Genomic DNA, 26,692 nt, shown 5'->3' with positions numbered 1-26,692 from the left:
TATCGAAGAACGAAAGGTCGAAGGGACAGCAGGTCCAAGAACAAAAGGTCGAAGGACAAAAAGTCGAAGGACAAAAGGTCGAAGGACAAAAGGTCGAAGGACAAAAAGTCGAAGGACAAAAGGTCGAAGGACAAAAGGTCGAAGGACAAAAGGTCGAAGGACAAAAGGTCGAAGGACAAAAGGTCGAAGGACAAAAGGTCGAAGGACAAAAGGTCGAAGGACAAAAGGTCGAAGGGCAAAAGGTCGAAGGACAAAAGGTCGAAGGACAAAAGGTCGAAGGACAAAAGGTTGAAGGACAAAAGGTCGAAGGACAAAAGGTCGAAGGACAAAAGGTCGAAGGACAAAAGGTCGAAGGACAAAAGGTCGAAGGACAAAAGGTTGAAGGACAAAAGGTCGAAGGACAAAAGGTCGAAGGACAAAAGGTCGAAGGACAAAAGGTCGAAGGACAAAAGGTCGAAGGACAAAAGGTCGAAGACAAAAGGTCGAAGGACAAAAGGTCGAAGGACAAAAGGTTGAAGGACAAAAGGTCGAAGGACAAAAGGTCCAAGGACAAAAGGTCGAAGGACAAAAGGTCGAAGGACAAAAGGTCGAAGGACAAAGGATGAAAGGACAAAGGACGAAAGGAAAAAGGACGAAAGGACAAAGGACGAAACGACAAAACATTGAAAGGACAAAAGGACGAAAGGAAAAAGGTCAAAGGACAAAAGGTCAAAGGACAAAAGGACGAAAGGACAAATGAACGAAAGGAAAAAAAGTCAAAGGACAAAAGGACAAAATGACGAAAAGACAAAACGACAAAAGGACAAAATAACGAAAGGACTAAACGACTAAAGGACAAAAGGTTGAATAATGAAAAAAATCAATAGGACAAATGGTCAAAAGGACAAATCTAAGGGACATAAGGTCGAAGGGACAAAAGGTTGAAGGGACAAAAGGTCGAAGGGACAAAAGGTTGAATCATGAAAAACCAATAGGACAAAAGGTTGAAATAAGAAAAGGTCCAAGGACATAAGTTCGAAGGACAAAAGCTCGAATAATGAAAAAAAGGTCGAAAGGACAAAAGGTCGAATAATGAAAAAACCTATAGGCCAAAAGGTGGAAATTATTAAAAGTCGAAGGTACAAAAGGTCGAATCACGAAAAAACCAATTGGACAAAAGGTCAAAAGGACACAGAAATTTTCAATCAGGTTTCGACCCTGATTTATCAGTAGAATAACTTAATTTGTATTCTGGCACCACCTTGTGAGACATTTACCAAATAAACTATTCACTACTGTCCATTTGAACAACTTTGATGAAGATAGGAAACTTCTATCTGATCTCGATCTTGAGTTATCACCAAAAGATCATTATTTGTACTCTGGCGTCACCTAGTGTGGCAATCCCCACCTAAAATGTTCTCATCTGGACGGGTGTCATCCATTTGAACAACTTTGCACAAGATAGGAAACTTCTATCTGGTCTGGATTCCGAGTTATCAATGGAAGAACTTTATTTGTACTCTGGTGCCTCTGGTGAACTGTAAAGAGAAAGTAAACGATGCCCAGACACAGGAAAATGGACACAGTAAATCGCCACTCAGGAAACATCAGAAGAAGAACTCTTCACTACCCCCATCCGATACCGGTTCGGAATAGTAGTTTAAATAACTGTTGAATTCTCGCGCAACACGAAAAAAGGGCCTATCATTTTGGATCGATTTTCTCTTCCGCGAATAGACTTCTCTGACGTTTGTGAATTGCACAAGTATTAGTGCAGAACTTTGGGTAAATTTAAAGGTTTTCTTGCACTAATACTTATAATTTACCCCGAGTTCTGCACTAATACTTGTGCATTTCACAAACGTCAGAGAAGTCTATAACCCGACTGCAAATGAATTTCCCATTCAGTGTGTTGTTTCAGGCGCAAGCTAACATAATCTTCTGTCGAAGAGAAAGTCGATGAAGAGAATTGATCAACGAGGATAGACCCTTTCCAAATGTGACGCGAGATTTTTTTTCCTTGATTTGTTTTCCGTCGATCTTGTTTTTCCGTGCTGAGCACCAATGCTACAGACGCCAGCTCCCACACCTGGACCCTACCTCATCAACTCATGAACCGAGGACCAACGGCTTTACTTCCCATCCGAAGGAAGGCGTGATCAGAGATGTTATGCCTCAGAACATCCCGGCGGCGCCGACTGGGATTGAACCCAGGTCTGCTGGGGTGAGAGGTAATCACGCTTACCACTACACCACCGGCGCCGCTTGCGAGAATTATTGTTTAAAAGACTTTCGGTTCCGCATAGATTTTTTAACATTTGAGCCTTCCCAAATAATGAAATTGGAAAACATAGATCTAAATATTGTGGTGAGAATTCAAGCACTGGGTAATCATAATCGGATACAATATTGAAGGTAAACATATTCATAAATAAAATTTGGTTTATTTTTAAGATTTTTGCTTTCTTCTTGCACACATATACATTTACAATAGCTTTCTTCTCTCCAAGAAATCTCCTTTCCTTCGGCTTTAGTGTCAAGTCAAATTCGAATTAGTATGTTTTTTTTTTGGTTGTAATTTTCTTTTTCTAGTGTTCTCTCTCAGTGTATAAGGTCGTGAAAATGGATTCGTTTTCAAGGGGTCTTTGCGGTTCGCGTCTGGCTTTTCTGGGTGTACTGCATTGAAAACCTGCTAACTGGCACCCTGAAGACCCTGTAGCTAAAACCTCGCCCTCGGGAGGAGGATCATTGTATTGCTCGCCGGGTGACAAGGTGGATGTTATTTGGCGGAGGAACGGTCGAACGTTTAGGTCAATACGAAGTTTTCTTTTTGGGCTGAAGTTGGATGTTAATTTTGAACGTGTCTCTATATTTCTCTCGTTTTGCCTTACTGATGGTCGTTTTCGGGCTAAAGCTAAACGTGCCACGCGTTGCAACACGGTATCTCTTGACGGGGGGGAGGAGCTACAAGGGCGGGACTAGCAATCAGCTTCCAATGCATTATTCGGATTGTTCGGCTGCGAAGCGCAATTTCACAGTAAAAACTAAATCATTTTCCATTTGTTTCAGTTTCGAATAGTATCTTATTTCGTTATTTTAATTAATAAAAATAAATACATTTTTTATTAATAAAATTAAAAAAAGATTCAGAGCGTAAATACAAACTAAAATAAAAAAATAAATTGGAAACTAAAAAATGATAACGTAGAAAAAAGTTTCATTATCATTATGTTTTGATGGATCTAGCTCTCATCTCTTGCTACAACCGGCGATTTTTCTCTCTTGTTTGCAGAACGTGCCATCTTCGCTCGCAAGATCTTCCAATATTTCTCTCTCTCGAACTCGATCAGTGACCGACACGTTCTTTCACCGCACATACAGATTACGTAGACGAAAAACAATACTAATTCTTAAGGGCTGAAAAATGTGTATGTGTGAGCGTTGATCATTGCTGTTGGTTGTGTCTCTCTCTCAATTGTTGGCAAAGATGTTCGTTGCTTTTGTTTCTTGAAGACGCACCTCTGTATGTGTGTATGAAGAGAAACGTGCCACGCGCACCGGCTTTGCTCTGAAATCTTTTAGGTTGTATTTGTGATGGCAACGTCAGCGAGTACGCATGAGGATTGGATTTTTAAATAAAGTGTAAATAAATTAATTAAATAAATAAAAAGGTGTGTTTTTATCTATAAATTAATTTTTGGGAGTTTCAAAATTTAGAAGCCGTGGTCGTCGAATGTTGGGAAGTTAAGACCTGCAAGTCCTGGCATAAGCGATTGCTGTCTCTGGGGCTGTGGAAGAGAAAGGGAACAAGAAAAGAGTTTTGTTTGTTAGGTATTGGTGTATAGCAGAATTTTTCGTCTTGGGACGATTGTCAATTATTGGCAAACAATGCTGAATGATGGCGTTCGGTGTAAATTCGATTAAAAATAAATATTTAATAGTTGTAGTTGATTCAGCAGAAAAGCGAAACGTTGTGGTTTTGGAATCATCACTTTCTGTAGTGATTCGAATGAGGGTCTATGAAGGCGATTTTGAATTACTTAGCTTGTGATCGTGAAATTCGTTCGGTGCTTTATGCATGATTCCGATGAGTGTTACTCGGATAACACATTAAACAGGTAGGAAGACAAGTCAAGGAAAGTGACACATTGGAACTATTGTTACCAATACGATGAATGGTAGGAAATATTCGGGGTGAGACAGTAAATAACAGAAAAATTGCCGTTATCAACTGGTGTTGACTGAGAAAGGTACATGAAACACACTGAAGGTTGGATTAATCTGATACTTTGGAAAACAAATCACTCTTTCATTTTCGTTGGCTACCATTCGGTACACTTACAAATGCAAACGGATCGTTCGGTTCAATTGACTGTGTGTGATTGGGTAACGTACAATAGTCTATCATATTTGTTTACTAGCAGGGCCTCTTACACTCTGATGGCCGATGGCTGAATCAATACAAAAGAAAAGGAATAATTAGGCCCCGTGTTGTTGTCACGACACGTAAGTATGAAAATAGCATGTCGATTTGGAACCTATCCATAGTTATCGGCTTTGAGGTGAAGATGTATGCCATTTTAAGCGGATGGGAAATTTAAAAAGATACTTACTGCTGGGCTGGCACCACGCTGTACCGAACCGGCACGTCCTCCCTTGGTGCGGAATTTGGTGGCAGATTGTTCGGCAATGTCAGCGCGTTCCTCGGCTTCCTCCAGTTCCTGCTGAGCCTTGCGGAACTTGGCAAGATTCAGAGCGGCGATTTCCTCGGCTTCCTCAATCTGCCTCTTGTAAGTCTTGATCTTCTGCTGCAGCTTGTCGACGAGGTCCTGCATGCGTTCGTGGTTCTTACGGTCTTCCTCGGACTGGAAGGTCAGTTCCTTGATGCGGCGTTCCGACTTGCGGAGGTTCTTCTGGGCATCGGCATGTCTTCTCTGTTCGCTGTCCAGTTCGGATTCCAGCTCGCGGACGCGCTGTTCCAGTTTCTGGATGGCCTTCTTGCCTCCCTTCAGGGCGTTGGCTTCGGCTTCATCAAAGCGTACCTGCAGCTCCTTGATCTGTTGCTCAAGGGCCTTGCGCATCTTCTCCTGAGTCTGGGCATGGTCCTGTTCGGCACGGAGTTCATCGGCCAGGCGGGCGGCATCAACCATAGCCTTCTTGGCCTTCTCTTCGGAGTTCTTGGCTTCGTTCAGCAGCTCATCCAAGTCGGAGTGCAGGGTCTGCAGTTCAGACTCCAGCTTCCTCTTGGCAGCGGCAATGGAGGCGTTCTGGGCGGAAACTTCATTCAGTTGTTCGTGAGCATCGCTCAATTCCTGTTCGGCCTGGCGACGGCCACGGTCAGCCTGTTCCAGCAGCGTACGCGATTCCTCCAGTTCGTTCTGCAGGGCGTTGGCACGACGCTCAGAGATTCCAAGCTGTTCGCGGGCATCGTCACGGGCACGCTGTTCTTCCTCCAGGGCGCTCTGGACATCCTTCAGTTGTTGCTGGTAACGCTTAATGTTCTTCTGGGCCTCAGCGTTAGCCTGTATGGGAAAAGAAATTAAATACATCAGTATTGGTATTTTATGGGCGGTGGTAAATATCACATTACCTTGTTGGCATGATCCAGCGCAATTTCAAGCTCGTTGATGTCAGCTTCCAACTTCTTCTTCATGCGCAGGGCCTCAGCCTTACCCTTGGCTTCGGCTTCAAGAGAGGCCTGCATGGAGTCCAGGGCACGCTGGTGGTTCTTGCGGGTATTTTCGAACTCCTCCTCCTTCTCCTGGATGCGGCGATCGATTTCCTGGCGGACCTGAGACAGTTCCAGCTGAGCGCGCAGAACCTTGTTCTCTTCCTGTTCCAGGGCACCTTCAGCTTCCTCGAGAGCGGCCTGCAGTTCGTCCTTTTCGGCTTCCAGGCGCTTGCGAGACTTCTCGATCTCGTGGATGTTGCGGCCACCTTCACCAATTTGGTCCAGCAGATCCTTGACTTCATCAGCAAGGTTCTTGTTTTCACGGCGGACAGCCTCAAGCTGTTCCTGGCCTTCTTCGTAGGCACCCTTGAGACGGAACAGTTCGGTGGAGTAGTTGCGGCATTCCTTCTGGGAAGCGTCCAGCTCGGCAGCCAGATCGTCGACCTTGAGCTTCCATTCTCCGATGATCTTGTCGAAGGCTTTCTGTTTCTTCTCGGCAGAGTTAGCAATGGAGGTGGCACGGTCAACCTCGAGCTGCAGATCCTCGACCTCGGTGGACAGGCGCTGCTTCGTCTTCTCCAGAGCAATACACTTCTGGTTGAGCGATTCGATGGTTTCCTCGGCTTCGGCAAGGCGGGCCTGGAGCTTCCTCTTGGCTTCCTCGAGTTCCTCAGTGCGGGCAACACCCTCGGACTCGTACTTGCTACGCCACAGCTGGGCTTCGGCGTTGGCCTTGCTGAGCTGGCGCTGGATGTCAGCCTTACCTTCGGCTTCCTCCTCAACCTGTTCACGCAGGCTGTCGAGGTCGTGCTCCAGGTTGCGGAACTTGCCGAGCAGAGTGGCGCGTTCGCGAGATTCCTCATCGGCCAGACGCTTGGTATCTTCAAGCTGCTGAGTGAGCGAGATCTTGATCTTGCTGAGCTGCGAAACCTGAGATTCGGCATCCTCCAACTGGCGGAGGAGGTCGGAGTTCTCAATGGACAGCTTCTTCTTGGCGGAATCGAAGTCGTTCATAGTGCGGTTGGTTTCATCCAGCTTGCCTTGCACTTCGTTCAGAGTGTGCTGCAGCTGCTTGGCGATCTTTTCCTGGGAAGCCTGTTTTATTTTTGGATTTAATTGCCATTCGTGTCGGGGGTGGGAGTGACGTCAGGTTTTGAGACGGGAGCAAAGAAAAGATTGGAGAAATGGTTAGTTTCAAGATTCCGGCAAATGTGCGCATTCTGGGTGGATCTGTGCCACATTTCATTTACAGAAGCTGAGGCTGTGCATGTTGATTGAGGTAGTTTTCTATATTTACAGTATTTAGGATTACTATCGCTGGAGTGCTTGGTGATGCGATATTTTTCTAAGATGAGTGTGGTGTGAGTAAAGTGAGTAGGTGTTACAGGGTGCTTTTGATGTGTGGTAGATGCATTTGCCAACTTTATCTGAGTGTGGTAGTGCAGGTTCAAAAGGGGGCAGGAAATGTGCAGATATTTTACAGCTGTTTTAGAGAGCGAGGTTGTACCGGAAGGTAAATCGAACATTAAATTTCAAGATTATTTTTGTTTCAGCCGGTTCGGTTTTAGAAAGCAGCGTTATGGTTTGAGACTATTTCGATTTGGTTTTCTGAAGAACGCCTATACAGAATTTTAGTTCAGCTCGATAGAAGAAAACATCAAAAACTCTGATCGGTTTGAAGAAGTTGCAATTCTTCTTATACCTTCTCATTGGCCATATGATCTAAGCTGAGACGGGCGTCGTTCATTTCAGCATAGTATTGACCTCTCTCTCTTTCGGCTCTGGGGAAATAATTGGATGACAAACATACAGTGATACGGTTAGAATCTGTGGAACTGGTTGGTGGTGGTTTTGGGTGGAAGATAAATTTTGAAGATTAAAATTAAGAATCATCCAATTTGGTCGCTGCATCTATTCGTGGTGGTGGTGGTGGTTGGACTCGTTGAGATTTGATTGGTTGGATGCATGTTGTTCTGTGTGGTTTAAAAATTGGGGAGTGTGGTGGAAGACCATGCTCAGTCTCATCAACTTGCGGCTCGGGCAGATTCGGTGGATTTTTTTTTCAAAAGGAAAAGGGGATACATTACCTTCTCGCGGGCGAGAGAATCGCAAGCGGTGCGAGTGTTGTTCAGTTCATTGTACATGCCACCGCGATCGTGTTCAGCCCTAATTTAGGGGAAAAGTTATTTCCGGATTGAGGGAGACAGGTGCAAGTGGGAGGAGAGAGAAGAAAAGAGAGTTTTTTTTTAGAGAATTCCGGTTAAGGACAGCGCAATGCATTCCAACCAAACGGTGCCATCGTCAAGTACCTGCAGAAGAGAAGATCGAGAACACATTTGATTCAATGTTGCTGCTACTTACTTGGTCTTCAGTTTGTTCAGCTGGTCGACCTGTTCGGCCATTTCGGCAACGGCATCGTTGTGCTTCTTGCGCAGGTTAGCCAGAGTTCCTTCGTGCTGGATGTTGGATTCCTCCAAGTCACGACGCAGCTTGGCGAGTTCAGCCTCACGCTTCTTGTTGAGCTCAATTTGAGCCGAGGTGGCACCACCGGCTTCTTCCAGACGCTCACCCAGTTCCTCGAGTTCACGAGCCAAATCGGCGCGCTGCTTTTCAGCCTTGGCACGAGCCTGACGCTCGGCTTCGACTTCCTCCTCCAGTTCCTCAATGCGGCCTTGCAGTTCCTTGATCTGCTTCTGCAGCTTTCCAACCAGGGACTGTTCATCCTCCAGCTTGGCGGACAGGGCAGAGATTTCCTTGTCCTTGCGCATGATGGTCTGCTCCAGCTCCTTCTTGTTGCGCTCCAGATCGGCAACGGCTTCCTGAGTCAGCTTCAGGTCACCTTCAACCTTGCGCTTGGTCTTTTCAACATCACCGCGCAGCTTCTTCTCGCGTTCCAGAGAATCCTCCAGTTCATCGAGAGTCTGCTCGAGCTTGGACTTAACCTTGTTCAAGTGGTTCACCTTATCTTCGGAGGCCTGCAGCTCTTCGGCGGTCTTCTGGTTAACCTCACCCTGCATCTTCTTCTCCTTGTTCAACTTGTTGATCAGCTCGTCCTGGTGGGCGATCTCATCGTTCAAGTTGCGGATCTGGTGATCCTTGGAGGCCTTGTCCTGTTCGATCTTCTGGATCTGCAGTTCCAGATCTTCAGCATCCTTCTTCTGGCCACCCATTTCCTGTTCCAGCTTCTTCTTGGCTTGCATCAGCTGGTTGCGGGCATCTTCCTCCTGAGTCAGGCGTTCCTGAGTGTCACGCAGCTGGTTCTCGAGGTCGGCCTTCTGGGCGTTCAGCTTGGCGGCCTTCTCCTGGAAGTCCTGGAGGGCACCCTTCTCGCCGGACAGGGAGTCCAACAGAGCGGTCTTTTCAGCCAACAGTTTGCTGTTCAGGGCTTCCAATTCCTTGCGCATCTTCTCTTCCTTCTCAAAGGCTTCCTGAGCCTTCTGGGCCTTCGATTCCAGTTCCTGTAATTTAGATTTAGAAGTGGATCGATCTTTAGCACCGGTTACACAATTTTCTTCATTAACGACGCTAGCTGATGGCACCACGGCTGCCTGCACAGATGATCCCCCATTTTCGTTCGGCGATGGAGTGTCTCCTTCATTGGCAAAATTGAAGTTGAATGTAACTTCCACATCGGATTCGATTTGATTTTCCATGTCGCTTCGATTGAATAAGGTAAGTGTATGCTAGAAATGCTACTGGATCACTAGAGTGTCTCTTCACTGGAATCGTAGGAGACTAATATAACACTATTTAATTGCACCACACAAAAATGGTTCTGAATACTGGTTGGAAAATTCTCTAAGTCGTTGGACCACGTAAAGCTCAGGTAGAGGTCCGTCCGCTGTACTGCGAATCACTGGAGTGTATGCAGCACTTTCCAGCGAAAGGTGCTCACACCCAATGTGGTCGGTCGGTGTCAACAGCTTCGGCTCCAGCGAGAGCCGAACATACAACGTTCGTGTCCCATCTTCGGTACACGGTCACGGTGGGCCTACGCAGAGGAAGTATTTTTTTATAAATTCCACACAAACGAAGGCTATTAAAAAAAACACGACACACCTCGAGATCCGACAGGTTGAAACGATTTTCCGGCGCATGTTGCATGTGTTATAATTATCAGGATGAGATATTTCCAAATCAAAAACTGTGCAAAAATAACCTGGAAAATTCTCCACCCACTCCAAAGTGATGCGAAGCGGAGAAAATAAATAATTTTTCATCAACGCTCAAAATGAGCCGCTTTCCGAAGCAGGCCAGAAGTGCGAGAGATTTTTATGTTCGCTAATTTCCTTCCTCATCACAGCGTGCGCTGCCATGCCAAGTGCTTTCGTAATAAGTGGCAAAGGTGAGGCGGGAGTATTTTTAGCTCCTGAATCAGCGCCTACATTCTATCGCAGTTAATTATTTGTAGCAGGTGAAAATTGTGCCGCGAAGTTTCATGGAAAATCAAATTTGGTCGATCATCGCGTGGGCAGAAATCGTATGATGAAATCTTCGCCGTTGTCGTCGTCGTTGCCGATTTCGAAGGAGTTATACTTACAGCGATCTGGTCCTCAACACGGGAAACGTTCAGCAGAGGCTTGACCTTCTGCCACAGTTTCCACCAGGCCCAGGTGCGGAGCTTCATGTACTTGCGCAGATTGCGCTGGACAATCTCCAGGGAGACGCGCTGCTCCATCAGTTTCTTGAACTCCTTACGGGAGATGTAGCCACGGCACCAGGACTGCATCCAGGACATGATCTTGGACAGACGCTCATCACGGAACTCCTCCATCTGACCCAGAACACCGGCACGGAAGAAGACCTGTTTATACGATGGAATAGCAGAGAACAAGACGTGCGACGGGGGAGAGGAAAAAATTATCGGTTAGATCACGTACGTTTCCAGATCCGTGTCCCGTGCGACGAGCGGACGTCACAAGAGGTTCGGACCAGTCATGAGAGAGAAAGAGCGATACGGACATTCACAAAAACATTAAGGATGGTACATACAGTGGATAGTATGAGAGCGAAAGGAAGCGATAAACATTCATGTTTAGGAGAGATGAAAGAGGATGTTCTGTTTTTTGTACTGTACAGGAATGACACATGTAACGGGAAACTTATGGACGAGGAATGTGCGTTTTTGCACACTCAGCGAAAGTGTTATTTTTAGTGAAAAATTTAGGGCGGGTGCAGAAATTCCGAGCAGTGTTTAGAGTCATAAATTTTCGTATTTATTTTGGTTAGGGGAGGAAAGTAAATTTCGCCAAGAGGGCGAACCTGTTAGGAATCACGCAAAAATGGTAGATCGTTGAATTTTAAGAGAAAGGAAAGCAGACCTGTCATGGCAGCTGAGTGTGGTTTGTACCTTCAGCGAGGGGTTTCTTAAATTTGGCTCAAAATGAGGTTTGCAAAATCTGTACACTACTAACGTGCTCACATCATTTCTTTAGGTAATTTATTCCCACATTTTGATGGCAAAATACGGCCGGTCTCAGGGGCCGTGGCAAGTCTGGAGAGATAGAGATAGAGAGGGAGATAGCACAACAATTACACGCAACACCGTTTAGAGACCGTCCAGTTATACCTTGGTCTTGCCCATACGGAATTGTTCGTCCGGCAGTTGGAATTGCGTCAGAATAATCTGACACGCCTTTTCTGGCGAACAGGGATCTTTAATCAGTTGTGGGCACAGAATTTTGTATCTGCGTTGGAAGGTAAGAGTATACAGAGGAAGTATGATTGTATGTGTGCATTATGGTACAATGGAGGTGTTAGTCTGGTATTCCTAGTAGTTCCCTATCCATCTACGGAGATAGTTATGTACATATGTGAGTTATACAGTCTGTTCGAGGGAGGTTTGTCGAGTAACCTCTTGCGGACAACTGGTTGTGTGATTGTTCCTAATTGATCTAGTTGAATGGGGTCCCTAAGCAACGAAGTGATCCTCTAGTAGGGAGAGACGGTCATGTTCGAATACCCCTAGGATCCGCTGGCAACGAGAGATCTGCAATTCAGCTATCACGGCTTCTCATCACGAATGCGGCTGCTGCTTTTTGTACATCTGATTGCTAAAGCTGCACCATAAAAAAAAACTACTATCACTACTGCTACCACTACTAATACTACTGATAATTTTGATCATGCCTTTGTGAGTCCCAATCGATACGACGCAGGATCCAAGTGGACGGCGTTGATGAGGATATCGGCTGCCTCCTTTCCATCCTCTATGAGTTCAACTCCTTTCGGGTCAAGGATTTTGTAACTATTTGATGATTTTCAAGCGATTCGAGGGGTCGAGGGCAAGTAAGAGTTATCATTATGAATGAGGGTAGGCAGTTTAAATAGGAAAAGAAAATAACCAATTGGTAAACGATTAGCATTCCGGAGGTTCACAGGTAGGGGTTCGGACGAATTCTTTGTTTCAGCTAGAATTCGTCCGCTGTAGGAGTGGATGTGTATGTGAGTATGTATTACATTATTATTCTAGTATGTGTGTGTGTGTATAGGGAACCAAGCATGTCCAGATCATTGACGTTTAGCTTTGGTTCGCTCTTTAAGCACAAAGTTCACAACTATCACAGGGGGGGAACATGGTAATGTGGACACAAGACAGAACATCACAGAACAAACACAAAAGTGTTGGCAGGATAAACGTATAACAAACGGTAATTGGTTTAGGGATTCATGCCTTGGTGTTTCCGAGGCGGAACGATTCTGTGTCAAGACCAACGGCCTGCAAGATTAGATCGGCGCACTTCTTCTCGTCTTTCTCCTGGTCAGCCGCCTTGGGGTTTAGGATTTTGTAACTGGTGTTTGGTACAGCACACATTGTGAAACATATCGTGTATTTGTGTGTTGTTCAGGTAGGACGTCACAAAACATATACATATAAATCGGGTTCACGGTGTAACGATGGAAGAAAACAAAAAAATCTTGATGAATTATTGTGCGTTGGGAAATGTTGTTCAACTTTCAAGTTGAGGTAATCGCTAAAAGAAGAAATGGAAACGGTCGGTTTGGTTGATTTCAACTTTGAACGTGTGGCGATACATTCCTTGCGAGTTCACAGAGAGTGGGTGCGTATGGGGGCGGGGGGGTTGTTGTTGTTGTTGTTGTTGAAGTTGAATTTAACAAAACAGTTTATGGGACAACCACAATTGGGGGTATTGGTGAAGACAAGACACGACGGAAGTGGTCAACAGTATACAAGTTCAGATGTGATTCGTCATTGACCATCAGGGTAGGGTTGTATGATTGGACAAAGACGACGAGGTGGTAACAGATATATAAAGAAAGGGTAGATTCTCGCCTTGGTGTGACCGATACGGTAAGAGTCGGGGTCCAGACCGATAGCATCGAAGCAGTGCTGAGCGGATATCTTAGGATCAGCCTCGGCCTGCATGGCTGCTGGAGCCAAGATGAGGTAACTAAAAGTCAAGAAGAGGTCCGCTATTAGTCAACTAGCTAGACAGGTTGGTCAAAACTATACGTCAACTGTGTGTCAAGTTTCGGTTCCTGAGACTACTACGTGTACTGTATTTGCTGAAAAATAATGAGTGTATCTGAAATGTAGTTCTATCGTTTGATACTTACCGCAGCTTGAAGTCAGGGTACATCATTCTGTTCGGGAAACCTTTACGGCAAATACGGATACCTTCAAGTACACCGTTACAGGTCAGCTGGTGCATGACCAAGTGAGCATCGATAAGACCGGTCTGCTTCAATTCGTTGGGAATGATACAACGGACGAAGTGAGGCTGAGTCGACTTCAGAGTGGTCATCAGGTTGTTCAGCTGTTCCTTGTAGGACGAGGAGACAGTGGCGAAACCAGCACCCTTCTTACCACGTCCACCCTTGCCGCCAGCATCACCGCCACCGGACTGTCCGGGGTGATCAGCGAAGATTTCAACGACCAGCAGGTTCTTTCCCTTCTTGAACTGATCGACGACGGTATCGTTAAGGGGATCCTTGTTCTTCTCAAGCCATCCGGTGATGTTGTACGAGACAACACCAGCGTAGTGACCGATGGCGAAGTGACCGGCCTGGCAACCTGGCTTTGGTGGCTTGGGCTTCTGGAATGGAGCAGACTTGCCCAAGTGATTGTTCATAAGCTTCTCAGCAAAGGTCTGATCGGTAGCCTTCGGGAACATAGATTCTTCTTCAAGAATCGACAGGATACCCATGGGCTAGATTGCGACGCAAAGTTTGAATAGAAGAGAAAAAAAAACATCGATTAGCACGGGCTCGGTGGGCACAAGCCGGACGTCCATGAAACGGATCGTCTACGAAACGGATCGTCCACGAAACGGAACGTCCACGGAACGCATAGTAAAGCATGCTAAAGCTACAAAAAATCTCGGTTAGTGCCACGAAGATACGGTCTCTCCTGCTCGGTTAATCTAGACTACAGGTTTTCATGTCCCTATGCCTTCTGCTTACCTTATTACTCATAAGCTTTGTAAAGCGCGTTTTTTTTCTTTACAGCGGTTTTATCGTGAGAAAATTGCGAGCGAACAATGAGCAAGAAACACAACAAAAAACAAACTCGGTGTCCCTTTGTGGTACAGTTCAAAAATGGTTTCTGCCAGCAGCGGAAAGCTCTGTGACAGCTCTCTCTCTCTAATCTATATGGACAAAAAAAAGTATTTGAGAACGAACGGTAGTACGCTCAAAAATCTATTGGCAGCGGTAAGGACTGCTACAGGCTTCTACTACTCTACTACCTTCTCGATTAGATCGATCGTCGGTTGGAGGTCCAGACCGAAATCAATGAACGTCCACTGTATGCCTTCGCGTTCGTATTCCTCCTGCTCGAGAATGAACATGAAGTGATTGAAAAATTGCTGCAGCCGCTCGTTGGTGTAATTTATACAGAGCTGATTGAAACCATTGTACTGTACCATGGCCCGGGGGTAGAACACGGTGTGAAAGGAGGAGAAATAGAAACACGTGAAGATTGTTAGATGAGCTATGAGAAAATGAGTGATTAGTACTCTTTCAGTGAGAGAGATCGAAAGAGAGAAATCTGAAATGAGAATCATCTTAGGAGCGTGTAATATAACGTCTCGTGGTTATATTTGGTTCGAAAATTAGGAAAGGACGTGGGAAAAACTCTGGCTGGTTATTGTGTTGTAATCGGTTGCGAAGGGTTCACAGCATTCAACAGCATTGTGTATAAAATTATCTGCTACGAGAGATATTTATGTAGAGAGGGTAACACAAAACGCAACGAGCGGTGGGGCTGTGGGCCGGCAGAGGTCAATCCCGAACAAATGGGCGCTCTACCTTCTCAATCAGTTCAATACACTGTTGCAGATCCATGCCGAAGTCGATGAAGGTCCACTCGATACCCTCGCGCTGGTATTCCTCCTGCTCCAGGACGAACATGTGGTGGTTGAAGAACTGTTGCAGTTTCTCGTTGGTGAAGTTAATACAGAGCTGTTCGAAGCCGTTGAACTGTATGATTCGTATGGGAAGTAATATGTGGTTAGTGATGGGTAAATAGATGAACTGGCGGAGGCGCAGCGTGTCCCAAAACATCAATTTTCATATTGTTCTGTTTAGGCCTCCACCAGGAATTGATATCGAACCCAAGGGAAATGATGCAGTCTCACCGTATCGCGTTAACTCTGTGGTGAATCTTACGCTCTGATCGTTTGAAATTCTACCAGACAGAAAGCTAACACGGCGACGAGACCAATGATCAACGCAACTGACTGATAGTAGTGACAATAATGGATTCCGTCTCGGATTTCGTCCTACGATTAGGTCTTCGTTAGAAAGTTTGCGGTGAAGCAGTCGTTGTAGTAGTACGTCAGTTGAGCGATTCGTTAGCGTTGTACCTTTTCAATCAGATCGATACAGGCCAGCAAGTCCATACCGAAATCGATGAAAGCCCAGTTAATACCTTCTCGCTTGTATTCTTCCTGTTCCAGGACGAACATGTGGTGGTTGAAGAACTGCTGCAGCTTCTCGTTGGTGAAGTTAATACACAGCTGCTCAAAGCCGTTGTACTACAGTGTGATACGGGAACGGTAGTTAGTTTGGTATCTTTAGTCATGTCCAGTTCGGTCGTTCACAATCCATAGATCCACCCACATTTGTATGTAGTATATACAGTATTGTCAGTGTCAATGAGAACTGTATGATGAATGATTCTGTACTATTCTACTGCGATTGTCATGAATTTTTTGTACAGTGGAAGCACAGTTATACCTTTTGCTTATTCCTATTTGGTGATGGCACCCATAAATCATGGCTGAAAAAGCTAGAAAGACCAACATCGTGGCACATGCGGGCATAGTGATTCGGGCATCTCTACATGCTACAGAGGATATTCGTTCACCAAAGGTAAACCAATTCGGAGCAAAACGTCCGTCTTGGATTGCAGAAACATTCAATCACAGAAAACAACTCGTATCACGGGCAATAGGAATTTGAAATAATATGAACCTTTTCGATCAGTTCAATACAGGCCAGCAGATCCATACCGAAATCGATGAAGGCCCAGTTAATACCCTCGCGCTTGTATTCTTCCTGTTCCAGGACGAACATGTGGTGGTTGAAGAACTGCTGCAGCTTCTCGTTGGTGAAGTTAATACACAGCTGCTCAAAGCCGTTGAACTAGGGTATACAGGAGGTGCAAATCAGTGAGTATCTAGCTCAAATATGTCCCAAAAAAAGATTTGGTCGTGTTGGTTGATCATTCTTGAAAACCCCTTTCCCCTTCCACGGTAATACCCCTCAGTGTTGGTGGGATCAAGTCAAATCAGAACTTAGTGCCGCTGAAGTACCGGATCTATTCGGTGCTATAAGTCACGATGATAGATCCAGCTTTCCGGGCTCCAGGTTCCCATTGGACCACTCCAAGTGTTGGCAATGTGTGGTGTATACTTACGTCGAAAATTTCGAAACCAGCAATATCCAGCACACCGATGAACTGCACACGCTTCATCTTAGTATCCAGAGTTTCGTTACACTTCTTGACCAGCCACTTGAAGAGACGATCGAAGATACCCTTGCAGAGGGCACCGACGGCGTTGGTGACCTGGTCCTTGTTCTGACCCTTGGTGACGAACTCGGTACCGACCTTGATACGTGGCTTCAGCAAGTTCTTGTACAGATCTTCAGTAACGCAACCCAACAACTTGGCGACGCGATCACCTTCCTCCATACCGTCGGCTTCAGCCTGTTCTTCGCGACCCTTTTGCTTGAACTTCATACCTCCCATGTGCATGACTGCGGCGGTGATTCTGTAGATGTTGTCCTTCTCGTCCTGGGTGAAGCCCAACACGTCAAAGGCTTCCTATGGTTTCGGGGAATAGAGAAAGTGTATTAGAAAATACCCGCGTTGGTGTCTTCAGGTGAACACACAAAAAGTTCAAAACACCAACGTGCCCGGATTGATCGATTTCCATTCGGAAAATCATCCAATCCGGGATCGTGGTTGTTAGTATTGGTTCAAAAGGCGTCTAAGCGTTATTTGATCAGCTATTCTACAGATAAATTTTCGACGATTCGACTCCTGAATATTCTGTTTCCAACAGAGATTTTTTGGTTTGTCCAATTCGATGAGATTCACGCACTACTGTTTCAGACAGCTTCGTTGCGCAGGGGGGGTGTCGAGGATGTATTTCAAATTGGCTGGTGCGTAGATATTGATGCTTGGTGGATTTGGTGGAAATCATACCAAGGTGGGCAACTTACATCGGTCAGCATACATTCCTCACCATCATCGACATTGGGAATAGTGATTTTACCCTGGGCAACATTGTAGTAATCGTAGATATCGTTGGACAGGAAGCACATATCTGTAGACGTTTTTTTTTTGTACGTGGTAGTTAAAAGAACGAATCTTAATTATTGAATTCTGGAAGTTTTTTGGAAAATGGTCCGTCTGGTTTATTGGATTCTCTCGGTGTGTTGACATAATTTCGTGATCCCGTAATTTCATGATAAGTGGTGCTGCTGGTGCGCTTCGGCTCTTTGGTAAGTTTTAATACAGCGGTTTAAATAAACACCCACACACACACACACGTACACACAAAACACAAACACTGACAAATTGCGGACGTGGAGACAACGACACGGAGGATCGGAAGTCAGTTCGGGAGGGTAACGTCACCAAAATTCATACATTTTGACAGCCCAATCGGGACACGCTTCAGCCCGTATTTTTTACAGCGGCACGTGCAGCTGGGAATTTCTATACAACAGGGGTGTTGATCTGTGAGGTAAACAACGACTTGCTCTTTCTGTACAAGGAAATTAGATCTGTGTGCATGTGCGCTAGAGGTTGGGAACCAAGGGTTTGCTAGACTTACGTCCAATGATTCTAACTCTTCCGCGTCATTAACGCCCGGGATGCGTGTCTTGCCTTGGGTGATCGTAGGGTAATCGCTTATTCGTGAGCTGAGCATCGTAAGCTCTGTCCGAATGAGGATCGAGCATCAAAATGTATGCATTTTAGAGAATGATGATTGAGAACTCAGAGTGTTGTTTTGTGGGTTATTTAGTATGGAGTTTGGGAAAATTTTGAACAATGGACAAAAATGGAAGCAACATTGAGATCAGAGTTGAGTAACTGCCGATTCTTACATCGGTGCACAGCATCTCATATCCGTCGTCAACGCCGGGAATTTCGGTTTTTCCTTGCGATACGACGTGATAGTCTAAGATTTCATCGGAAAGAATGCACAGGTCTGCAGATGTGCAATGCGGTAGCATGAAATAGGCGGTTCGAATTTTGAAGGGGTTCGTTAGTGTTCATGTGATCGAATAATAGAATGCAATCGTAAGCGTATGAAGTCTTGGATTGGTGCGTAGATGTCCTCGTGGAGCTGTGTCCATGCTATGCGTCGCGCTATATTGCATAACAATAATAAGCTAAGCGATGCGATCCGTTCAGAGGGATCCATCTGGGGGGGTTTCAACGCTATCTAATAACGGCTCCCTGCTGCCCTGTAAAGAAGCTAGGCAATGCTACTGATCTACAGCCATAACAATAAGCTAACACCCTGGGTCAAATTAAGCTACCGAACGGTTCACGGTTTCTAGCAATCTTACATCAGTCAGTGACATTTCTTCGCCGTCATCTACGTTGGGAATTGTAGTCTTTCCCTGGGCTACTACATGGTAATCATGAATGTTGTTACTGAGCAAACATTTTTCTATTTGAGGTTCATTACAAAAGAAAAATTATCGATTAATGGTCAATACTTCTTGGTAGTGGTTGTGGTGGTGGTGATAGATTCGATGCTGTAGTCTTCTGCAAAATGTTCCTGAAAAAACTTTCCTTTCCCGTTTCTGAACGAAAGGAAAAATTGTGCTTGGTGCACACATATGGTGCTCTCAAAAAACATAAGAGAAATTGAGGGGGTGGCATGAGTCTAATACAGTGCAATTTCTAAATTGCTGTTAGAATTCACTAAAAAAGTGTCAAGTCTATCCATTGTCCACTGAGAGAGGTTCAGTTTCCGAAGTTCTGTCGGTTCGTCAAAGTCGTCAGATTTAGTCGGAAGAAGGTTGGCACTGTTGGTCCGATTATATTACCTTTCAGTCCCTTGACGGAACCGGACATCATCTGGTAGAAGATGTGGTAAGAACGCTCCAGAGTCTGCTGGGAGATGACACGAGCCTTCTCCAACAGGTAGGTCTCAATATCAGCACCAGCCAGCTTACCGGATCCGGTGAAGTGAATACGGATGAATTTACCCTAGGTATGAGAGAAGAGAGGAAACGAAAAGTTCCGGTTAGTGTTCATCTGCCGTTGGTTGTGGAGTTGTGACGGGCAACTTACGAAACGAGAAGAGTTATCGTTACGGACGGTCTTGGCGTTACCGTAGGCTTCCAGGACGGGATTGGTCTGGACGACCTGATCTTCCAGGGAGGCCTTCTTCTCGGTGCTTTCCTCCTTCTTGCTCGAGGCACCGATGGTGGCAAAGTACGCAATGACCTTCTTGGTGTTTTCAGTCTTTCCGGCACCAGATTCACCGGTAATCAACATAGACTGGTTCTCGTGGTTGGTCAACATGTTGACGTAGGCACCATCAGAAACGGCAAACAGATGGGGCGGCACTTCATTACGACGCTTGCCACGGTACATCTTGGCGACACGCAGGGTATACAGCGGCCAACGCTTGTAAGGATTGATGACAACGCAGAACAAGCCGGAGTAGGTCTGTGGTGGTAGTAAATAACACAAGGAAATTCGGTTAGAAGAAACGACGGTGGGCGGCGGGCGATTTACTAGAAAATCCTCTAAGATTGAAAGTAATGCGACGGGGTACAACGATTACGCCCGTCCCGGACACGGCACATTCGTTCATGTGTTTGTCCATCCGGGACCGGGTGCGATGGAGTGCGTCTCGGTGGAGGTGTAGATTTTGTTCTACGGTGCCACACGGACTTGCACAAATGAATTGGTGGGTCAATGAGGAAAATAGAAGAGATCGAGAACAGTGCGCTGCCCATGCAGCAGAGTTCTCGGTTGTGCATTGAAAGAAGTGCACATATGTTGGGACGATTGTGATTTGGTGCAGGTGCACGATGAGGCCGCAGCTGTCCATGGAGCTGGGTGTACTTGTTGTTGTTGTTGTTGTTGTTGTTGTTGATCCAAATACGGTGTAGAGTTGTTGGTGCATTTTGCGAATGGTTTGTCCTTTTTCGAGGAGGTTTCACGCTCGCAAAAGCGGATAGTGCAAGGGTGGTGGGATGGATTTTTCGGGGTTGCTAGTTGGGTTCTGAATGTATAGATGGTTTTCGTTAGCAGGTGAGTTGGTGGGTTGATTTGGTTTGGTCTGGATTCTAGGTGAATAATTAGTTGATTTTTATGAAGAGAGGGGACGGTGTTAGCGAGCTAGTGCTTACCACTGAAGCCGGATACTTACGTAGATAAGCTTGGCACGGTAACGTTCTCGCAAATCATGCAAGACAGATGCATCGTTAAGATATGTCAAGTTGGACATATCCTCGCATTTCTCGTATTTCGGTGGGTTGACCTGGGCGACCAGATCCTTCTTGAAATCCTTGGACTATAGGTCATTTTGGTTTGCAAAGTGAAAATCAAGTACCCCGCGTCGAAGCCAAAGGTGGCAAATCGACAAGATTGAATTAAATTTGATTTTGACGGTGGGCGTTACGGAGGAAGAGAAAAAGAGAGCTTCTGTTAGATCATGTTTCCGGTCACTTACGTAGATCAGTTTGCAGAAGTATCGTTGGCGCAAGTTGTGCAGTACAGCAGCTTCGTTTAGATAGGTCAGATCGGCCATATCTTCGACTTTTTCGAACTTCGGAGGATTCACTTGGGAGACCAAGTCCTTCTTCATGGTCCTTTCCTGCTCGTGGAAAATCAGTGCGAAACAATGTAGAATGTGTTAGGTGTGTGAACGTTTGGTGGAGTGTTTCTCGAAAGTGGTTTCTTCGGTTGATCTGGCCTCCCAGGATGAAAGTCATACTCTTTGCGGAGAGTAAAATTTCCATCCACTTTGAAGCGAGATCAAGTGAAGCGTTGTTATTGGATGTATCAAAGTGTTGGAATCCTCCGGGTCCATCTAAAAACAAAACTGCGCGCGTGCTCGATTTTCCGATACTGTAGGTTCTAACAACTGAGCACTGAGGTTGGAAACGATGTGCATTACCTCACCACCGGGCAGGCCAACGGTGACCAGCTCACCCTTGGTGGCCTTGATTTCACCCAGAACGTAGCCTTCCTTCTCATCTGGAACCCAGCAAGCCTTCTTGGCATCGTACGGCTTGCTTTGATCGATACGCTTCTGTTCAAGCGAAACGAACAGCCACTCGCTTGGATCGGGGTCATCACCGACTTGAACAATTGGCTTCGGCATCTTGAGCTTTTTTAGTTAAAAGTGAGACGGGGGCTAGTGAGAGACACGTTAATTTAGTACAGTTGAATTTTTCAGCCCTTAGTTGCCTTCCTGCAAGGAGAAAAGGAGAGAAAACTGACGGTTAATCATTGGTTAAAGCTCTTCCATTGATTTGGATCGATTTGGTAGGAGTCATTTCAGCAGAGAGTCCTGAGGCATTATCAAAACCATCCTAACGTAAAACAAAATCAGCAACTTTATTCGGATCAACAGTTGACAATTTTCCATCGTCAACCATTATTCCAAATAAAATCACTGATTTATTGATGTATTCCACACCAATTATTATAACTTCCCAGACTTCATTTAAAAAAAACCTAAAGTTACACTGGATATGGGTGAATCATAATCTCCACTACCCTAGTGCTTGCAATATTGAAAGAAAGCACCCTTCTTGTATGCAAGAAAAACAAAAGTTTCCTCGCCTGCTCCGTTTCATAAGGCGAGGAATGTTCAAAAATTTTCACTGTGCCACAGTAACGCAGTTAACAAACTGGAGCAATCCCACGCAGCAAATTCCGACCGACGATGGGTGGGTGGGTTGTGAGTGGGAGCAGTACCATCTACTTGGTTATGCAACCCCTCACACTAATCTTCGCTCAGCACACGCACCGGAGCAACTTGATTCTATTTTTGAAACCCACATTATTGCACAAGTCAAAATTTAAGCCAAGGGTTCGACGGAAAAATTTTCAAACTCATAGCGCGCGCGAGGAAATTTTTGCGCACGCTGTGATATTTTTAAACTTTCTTCCACACCGAACTGAAGATCCACTGCTAGGTGCTGCCTTCCTTTTGTGCTAAGCTGGCGGGATAGGTCGAACGCTCTGATTTGCCACTGGCTTTTTTTTTATTCGCTGAATTTTCTGGACTTATTTTCAATGGATGCCATTGATTCCTTCTGATGTTCGCTGTCGAATTTTTCGCTGAATAACTTTTTATTCTAATCATCAACTACCACAGGATCACACCACTTCTGGATTGCCTTCACACCTGGTTCAGATATTTTCGGTTCACTAAACCGATCGTTAAGTTCGATTGCGTTCGGAGTCCAATAAATGCTATCACTTTCTTAGAATAATGACTAACCAACTGTCACTATTGCTTATGACACTGAACAAAACTTCTGCTCCAGGATGAAACTTGAGCAGTGAAACACTGATAATCAGTGTTGAGAGAGAGAGAAAAAGCGACTAGAACTAGTCACGATCTGCAACCAACGACAATTGCGATCGAATTGAATAGGCTTGGTGACGGAACGGTCAGATCAAGTGGCCACAACCAACCATGGTGGAACCGAATCGAACACACTCATACATTGACACCCGAACGTGCACGAAGTGCTAGAGCACGAACCGAAGCGTGAGTCACACCACACCGGGTCTGGGAAAGGACACATGTTCGAGCCGGGGTCCTAAGCCTACGGCGGGCGATGTCGACAATCGACGAAGATGCGTTTCGGGAGTTCTATTTCTGAAAGAGGTCTACCCACAAGGGGCGATCGTACGGATACGATTGATCTATTTACGTAACCCAGCTTGGGCCGATCATCATCGGTCGGTCGGTGCCAACCCCGGTGCCCTGATACGGACATCGATCGAGGTGTGTATGGTAGGGACTAATCTGCGCGTGCATACGTGCGCACCAGCACACGTGGATGCGCATACGCACTTCGGATGTCGAATCTTGCTTCGTCACTACGTCCAGGTGGCGATCGCTTCAGCTTAAATTCCAATGACACACTCCAGTTTTGGAAGTCGGATAGTAGTCATGACTTCCTGACAGCTGAATGGCGCCAAATTCATTCACAACCATTTGCCGACCTTATGTAATGTCCCATTTTACTCGGCACATGGATGAATAACGGAAACAATTGATCGAAGATCAAAAAGCGCCTTGCACTACCAGTCTTTAACACACGATCGCTTTTCATCAATCACTTGTCACTTTCAGTGACCAATTAGAACAAAGTCCATGCTACCACATCTCTCAGATCTCAGAAATTCACTTTCAGGCACTGTTAGGCACTTTTTGATTTCGCTTCAATTATTTTCGCTTCTTCCAAAGGCCGATCACCGATCACTAGATCAGGCTTATCACTCAGGTAATCCAACAATAATCCGATATAAAAATCCACCAGCTGTGCAGCTCATCCAGGTGTTCGTTGAAAATCTTCACACTTCACTTTCAGATGATGATGTAATCCTCGAATCAATGCAGTAGCGATCGTTGCTCCAGCACACACTAAAATTTTCCACCGCAAACCCCCAGTTGACCGTGCCCAAATGTGGCGTGGTACCTCTCTCTGACCGAAATGACTCTTGCTAGTAGGGATGATTCTTTAGGATTTGATGTTATCACTTACGCGTTCGAAAGCCGTTCTAAACGAGAAATGTGTGGAACTTGCTTTTTATACGGGGCAATTTGATCGCCTGTTGAGTGCCTGGGATTTGCCTCCCGATCATGGTCCACACCATCTCACGCGGCCTATGTACTAGACACACACACACATGCATGCAAAACACACCACCGCACGATGACCCCCTAGTACATAACGCCAGACTTTTCCTTCCCATCCACCACCGGGCATGTGCGAGGGCGACCCGGCGCGAGTCGCTAAGTTTTCCACACATTTTCACCATCCACACCTCGGTCGGTCGGTTGGTTGGTGTGGTGACGCAGACCCACCACCCGAGCACCTGTACAGAGCATAATCAGAACATTTGAAAATATGGAATTTTGAGACGCGGGCGAGGATCAATAGATTTCCATGTTTATAATTGAGAATGTCTACCATGATTCGGAGAATCGGAAATCTAGAATAATTTCAACGTGAAAAAATCCTCGATCCTCGAGCGTCGAACTCAAGCTGTTGGGGTTGCCGGTTGCTTGATTATTGTAATCGGGACACGATAGATTTTGTTAGTTGATCATCACTTCAATTTCTCTTGCACAAATTATAACTTATTAAACTGCTCAGCAGCAATACCAACAATGTTCAAAATCAAATTTCATTCGAACATTAAGAAAACTAGTTATTGATTGGGCACAATTGCAATGAATGATTCTCTTCGTCAATTTTCTCTTTTGTTAATAACTCGCTTGGATTAACATTTCTCGGTGCGTTTGCTGTTGCTTTTGATAGACAATACAACCTGTTACAGCAATATATTTGACATATTTCAGAATTTAAGGTGAAATCAAAGAAGAGAATCGATCATCGCAGTTAGGCTCTTATGCATGCTCACTGTTGATTTATCTATTGATTTTTGTATTTGAATTGTAGAAAAGACTGGCCCCCTCCTAACCCAGTATCAAATTTTGTTTTGTTGGTTAAATATTCTTGATAAATATTTAAGCTTTCTAAGCAAGTTCGAGATGAGTGAGCAGTCATAAAGTCGCTTATTGTGACCCTATATGTGTCATACACTAACTTTACACTCTTCTAGAAATCTAAATTATGATTATAAAAAGAGAGTTCCTTAAAAATCTTCAAGATTCTGGAACTTATTAAAATTTTCAATATTCCAAGACTTGGATTTTATACATACTCGGAGAAATTTTCCTGTCAAAACTGTCCTATATGGATAAGACATCAAGCAAACATTAAACTGCTATGCAATTATCGTCAAATCAACGTTCCCTATTTCGATATTGAAAGGACCATCGCGACAGGGGGAGATCGACATTTAGAACTGATATTTTTATTGGCCTACTGGTACGATTCTAGGTGCACTTAGGATATTCCAAACAAAACTCGTTCGCTGAATTCAAACCAGGGGGCTATTACTGAGCCACATTTTGAAACATTCATGTTGATGGAATATCGAAGCAGCCTGTTAATTTTGCCATTGAATCAGAATACGCCTCTGCACCAAAACGTCAAATGGTACCTATGGGAATCAGCGTTGCCAGATATACCGTTTTTCAAACTTGATACCGATATACAGATAAGGTTTCTCAGAATACCGAATTTTGAGTGTTAATACCGATTTATACCGATTTGTCAGAGGAAACCTGAATTGTCAGAGGAAACTTTTGTGAGAGACTTTTATCTTTTTTAAATTAAAATTTTTGAGTCTGCTCTAAAAAAATGTTATCTACAAAAATGTACAAAAATACTCTTTCGACTAATGCTTCCATTTTCTCGCCGTTTAAGGTAACCAAGCAGTCGAGAAACAGCTGATGGCTCATCCCAGTAATTTCTGGAAATCGGGAAATACTTTTATTCAGTGGAAAAATAGATCCATTAAAACGTTAATTTTTGAACTTCCTGAAATTGCTTGAATCTTCCCTTTGAATGTTATTTCAACTTTCCCTAGGAATTTCCGTCCACCTTACCCTGTAAGTTATTTTCCGATTCCTTCCGGAAAGCTATTTCGACTTCCCTTGGAAGCTTCTTCTGGCTTCGCTCGAAAGGTTCTTCCGTCTCCTTCTGTCAGTTTGTTCAACTTCCCCGGAACTTCAGGAATGCTTCCAGAGTAGGGTGGCCCAAAATAGCATTTTGTCAGGAAACCTGGGGGCTCACCCTCCACATGATAGCTTAAGGTGCCAGAAACAAACTTTTGTATGACGGCAACTCTGGGAAATGTTGCTTCGAGTTGCTAATTTGAGTTTTATGAAAAAAAAGTCCATTGTTTTTAGCTTATTTCAAAAAAAAAATATTAGTAATTCTTTCAAATACAGTGAAACCTAACCCATTCAAATTTTTTACAAATTTTTTAGGGTCCAAAATATAAGAAAAATATATATCACGGGTTGTTTTTGTCTAATGTTGATGTTACAATTTTCTTAATTCTTTAAAACTATGGTTGTTTTGGAACTTAATGGCATTTAATCATTGAAAGTGAGGTTCAAACATAACGCTTGTATCAATCTAATAGAACAGAAAGATGGAAAATTTTATCACGAACAACTTTGCCAAAGACAGTTTGGTCCTATCTTAAAACCTCGCTGAGATATTGAGGATTTACTGAAGGAATAGGAAAATATATTTTGCAAGTTTTTATAATTCTGCATATATTTACAGCTAACATCAACGTAATAATCCTAATTATTATTTGTAGTTGATACATAATTGATTACAGAGGTTTAACTGCTATTATTTTGAAATTTTCTGTTCTTAGCAACAGCCAATATTTCTTGATGTTTTTCAACATCGGTTGTTGGA

The 26,692-nt window shown here is 44.7% G+C and overlaps 1 protein-coding gene across 34 annotated transcripts; it reads right to left on the bottom strand.

Moving 5' to 3' along the window:
- Positions 1-2,410: 2,410 nt before the first annotated feature.
- Mhc (myosin heavy chain) lies at positions 2,411-23,906 on the bottom strand. 34 transcript variants are annotated; one of them, XR_010518479.1, is made up of 17 exons: positions 23,888-23,906; positions 21,277-21,573; positions 20,527-20,670; positions 19,437-19,817; positions 19,190-19,352; positions 17,345-17,448; positions 16,536-16,943; positions 16,091-16,261; positions 13,232-13,824; positions 12,948-13,065; positions 10,194-10,457; positions 8,015-9,111; positions 7,741-7,819; positions 5,573-6,748; positions 4,596-5,504; positions 4,325-4,433; positions 2,411-3,770 (listed from the first exon to the last, which is right to left on the bottom strand). XR_010518479.1 is itself a non-coding variant. In XM_065234193.1 (16 exons), exons 2-16 carry the CDS (start codon positions 21,481-21,483, stop codon positions 3,696-3,698), a joined length of 5,889 nt encoding a protein of 1,962 aa, XP_065090265.1. In that variant the 5' UTR covers positions 21,484-21,573; positions 23,888-23,906; the 3' UTR covers positions 2,411-3,695. The 34 variants fall into 34 exon arrangements, 33 of the variants coding, with proteins under 33 accessions (XP_065090265.1, XP_065090267.1, XP_065090261.1 ...); XM_065234193.1 differs by lacking the exons at positions 4,325-4,433; positions 7,741-7,819; positions 12,948-13,065; positions 17,345-17,448; positions 20,527-20,670 and adding exons at positions 7,356-7,434; positions 12,327-12,444; positions 18,704-18,807; positions 20,830-20,973; XM_065234195.1 differs by lacking the exons at positions 4,325-4,433; positions 7,741-7,819; positions 12,948-13,065; positions 17,345-17,448; positions 20,527-20,670 and adding exons at positions 7,356-7,434; positions 11,223-11,340; positions 18,704-18,807; positions 20,830-20,973.
- Positions 23,907-26,692: the final 2,786 nt, after the last annotated feature.

This window comes from Ochlerotatus camptorhynchus, unplaced genomic scaffold (assembly GCF_037179485.1).
Source record: "Ochlerotatus camptorhynchus isolate MF236.1 unplaced genomic scaffold, CSIRO-AGI_Acam_v1.1 ptg000432l, whole genome shotgun sequence".
NCBI lineage: Eukaryota > Metazoa > Arthropoda > Insecta > Diptera > Culicidae > Ochlerotatus > Ochlerotatus camptorhynchus.
The sequence above is the reverse complement of the archived record's forward strand: the minus strand, read 5'-3'. Positions and strand labels throughout refer to the sequence as shown.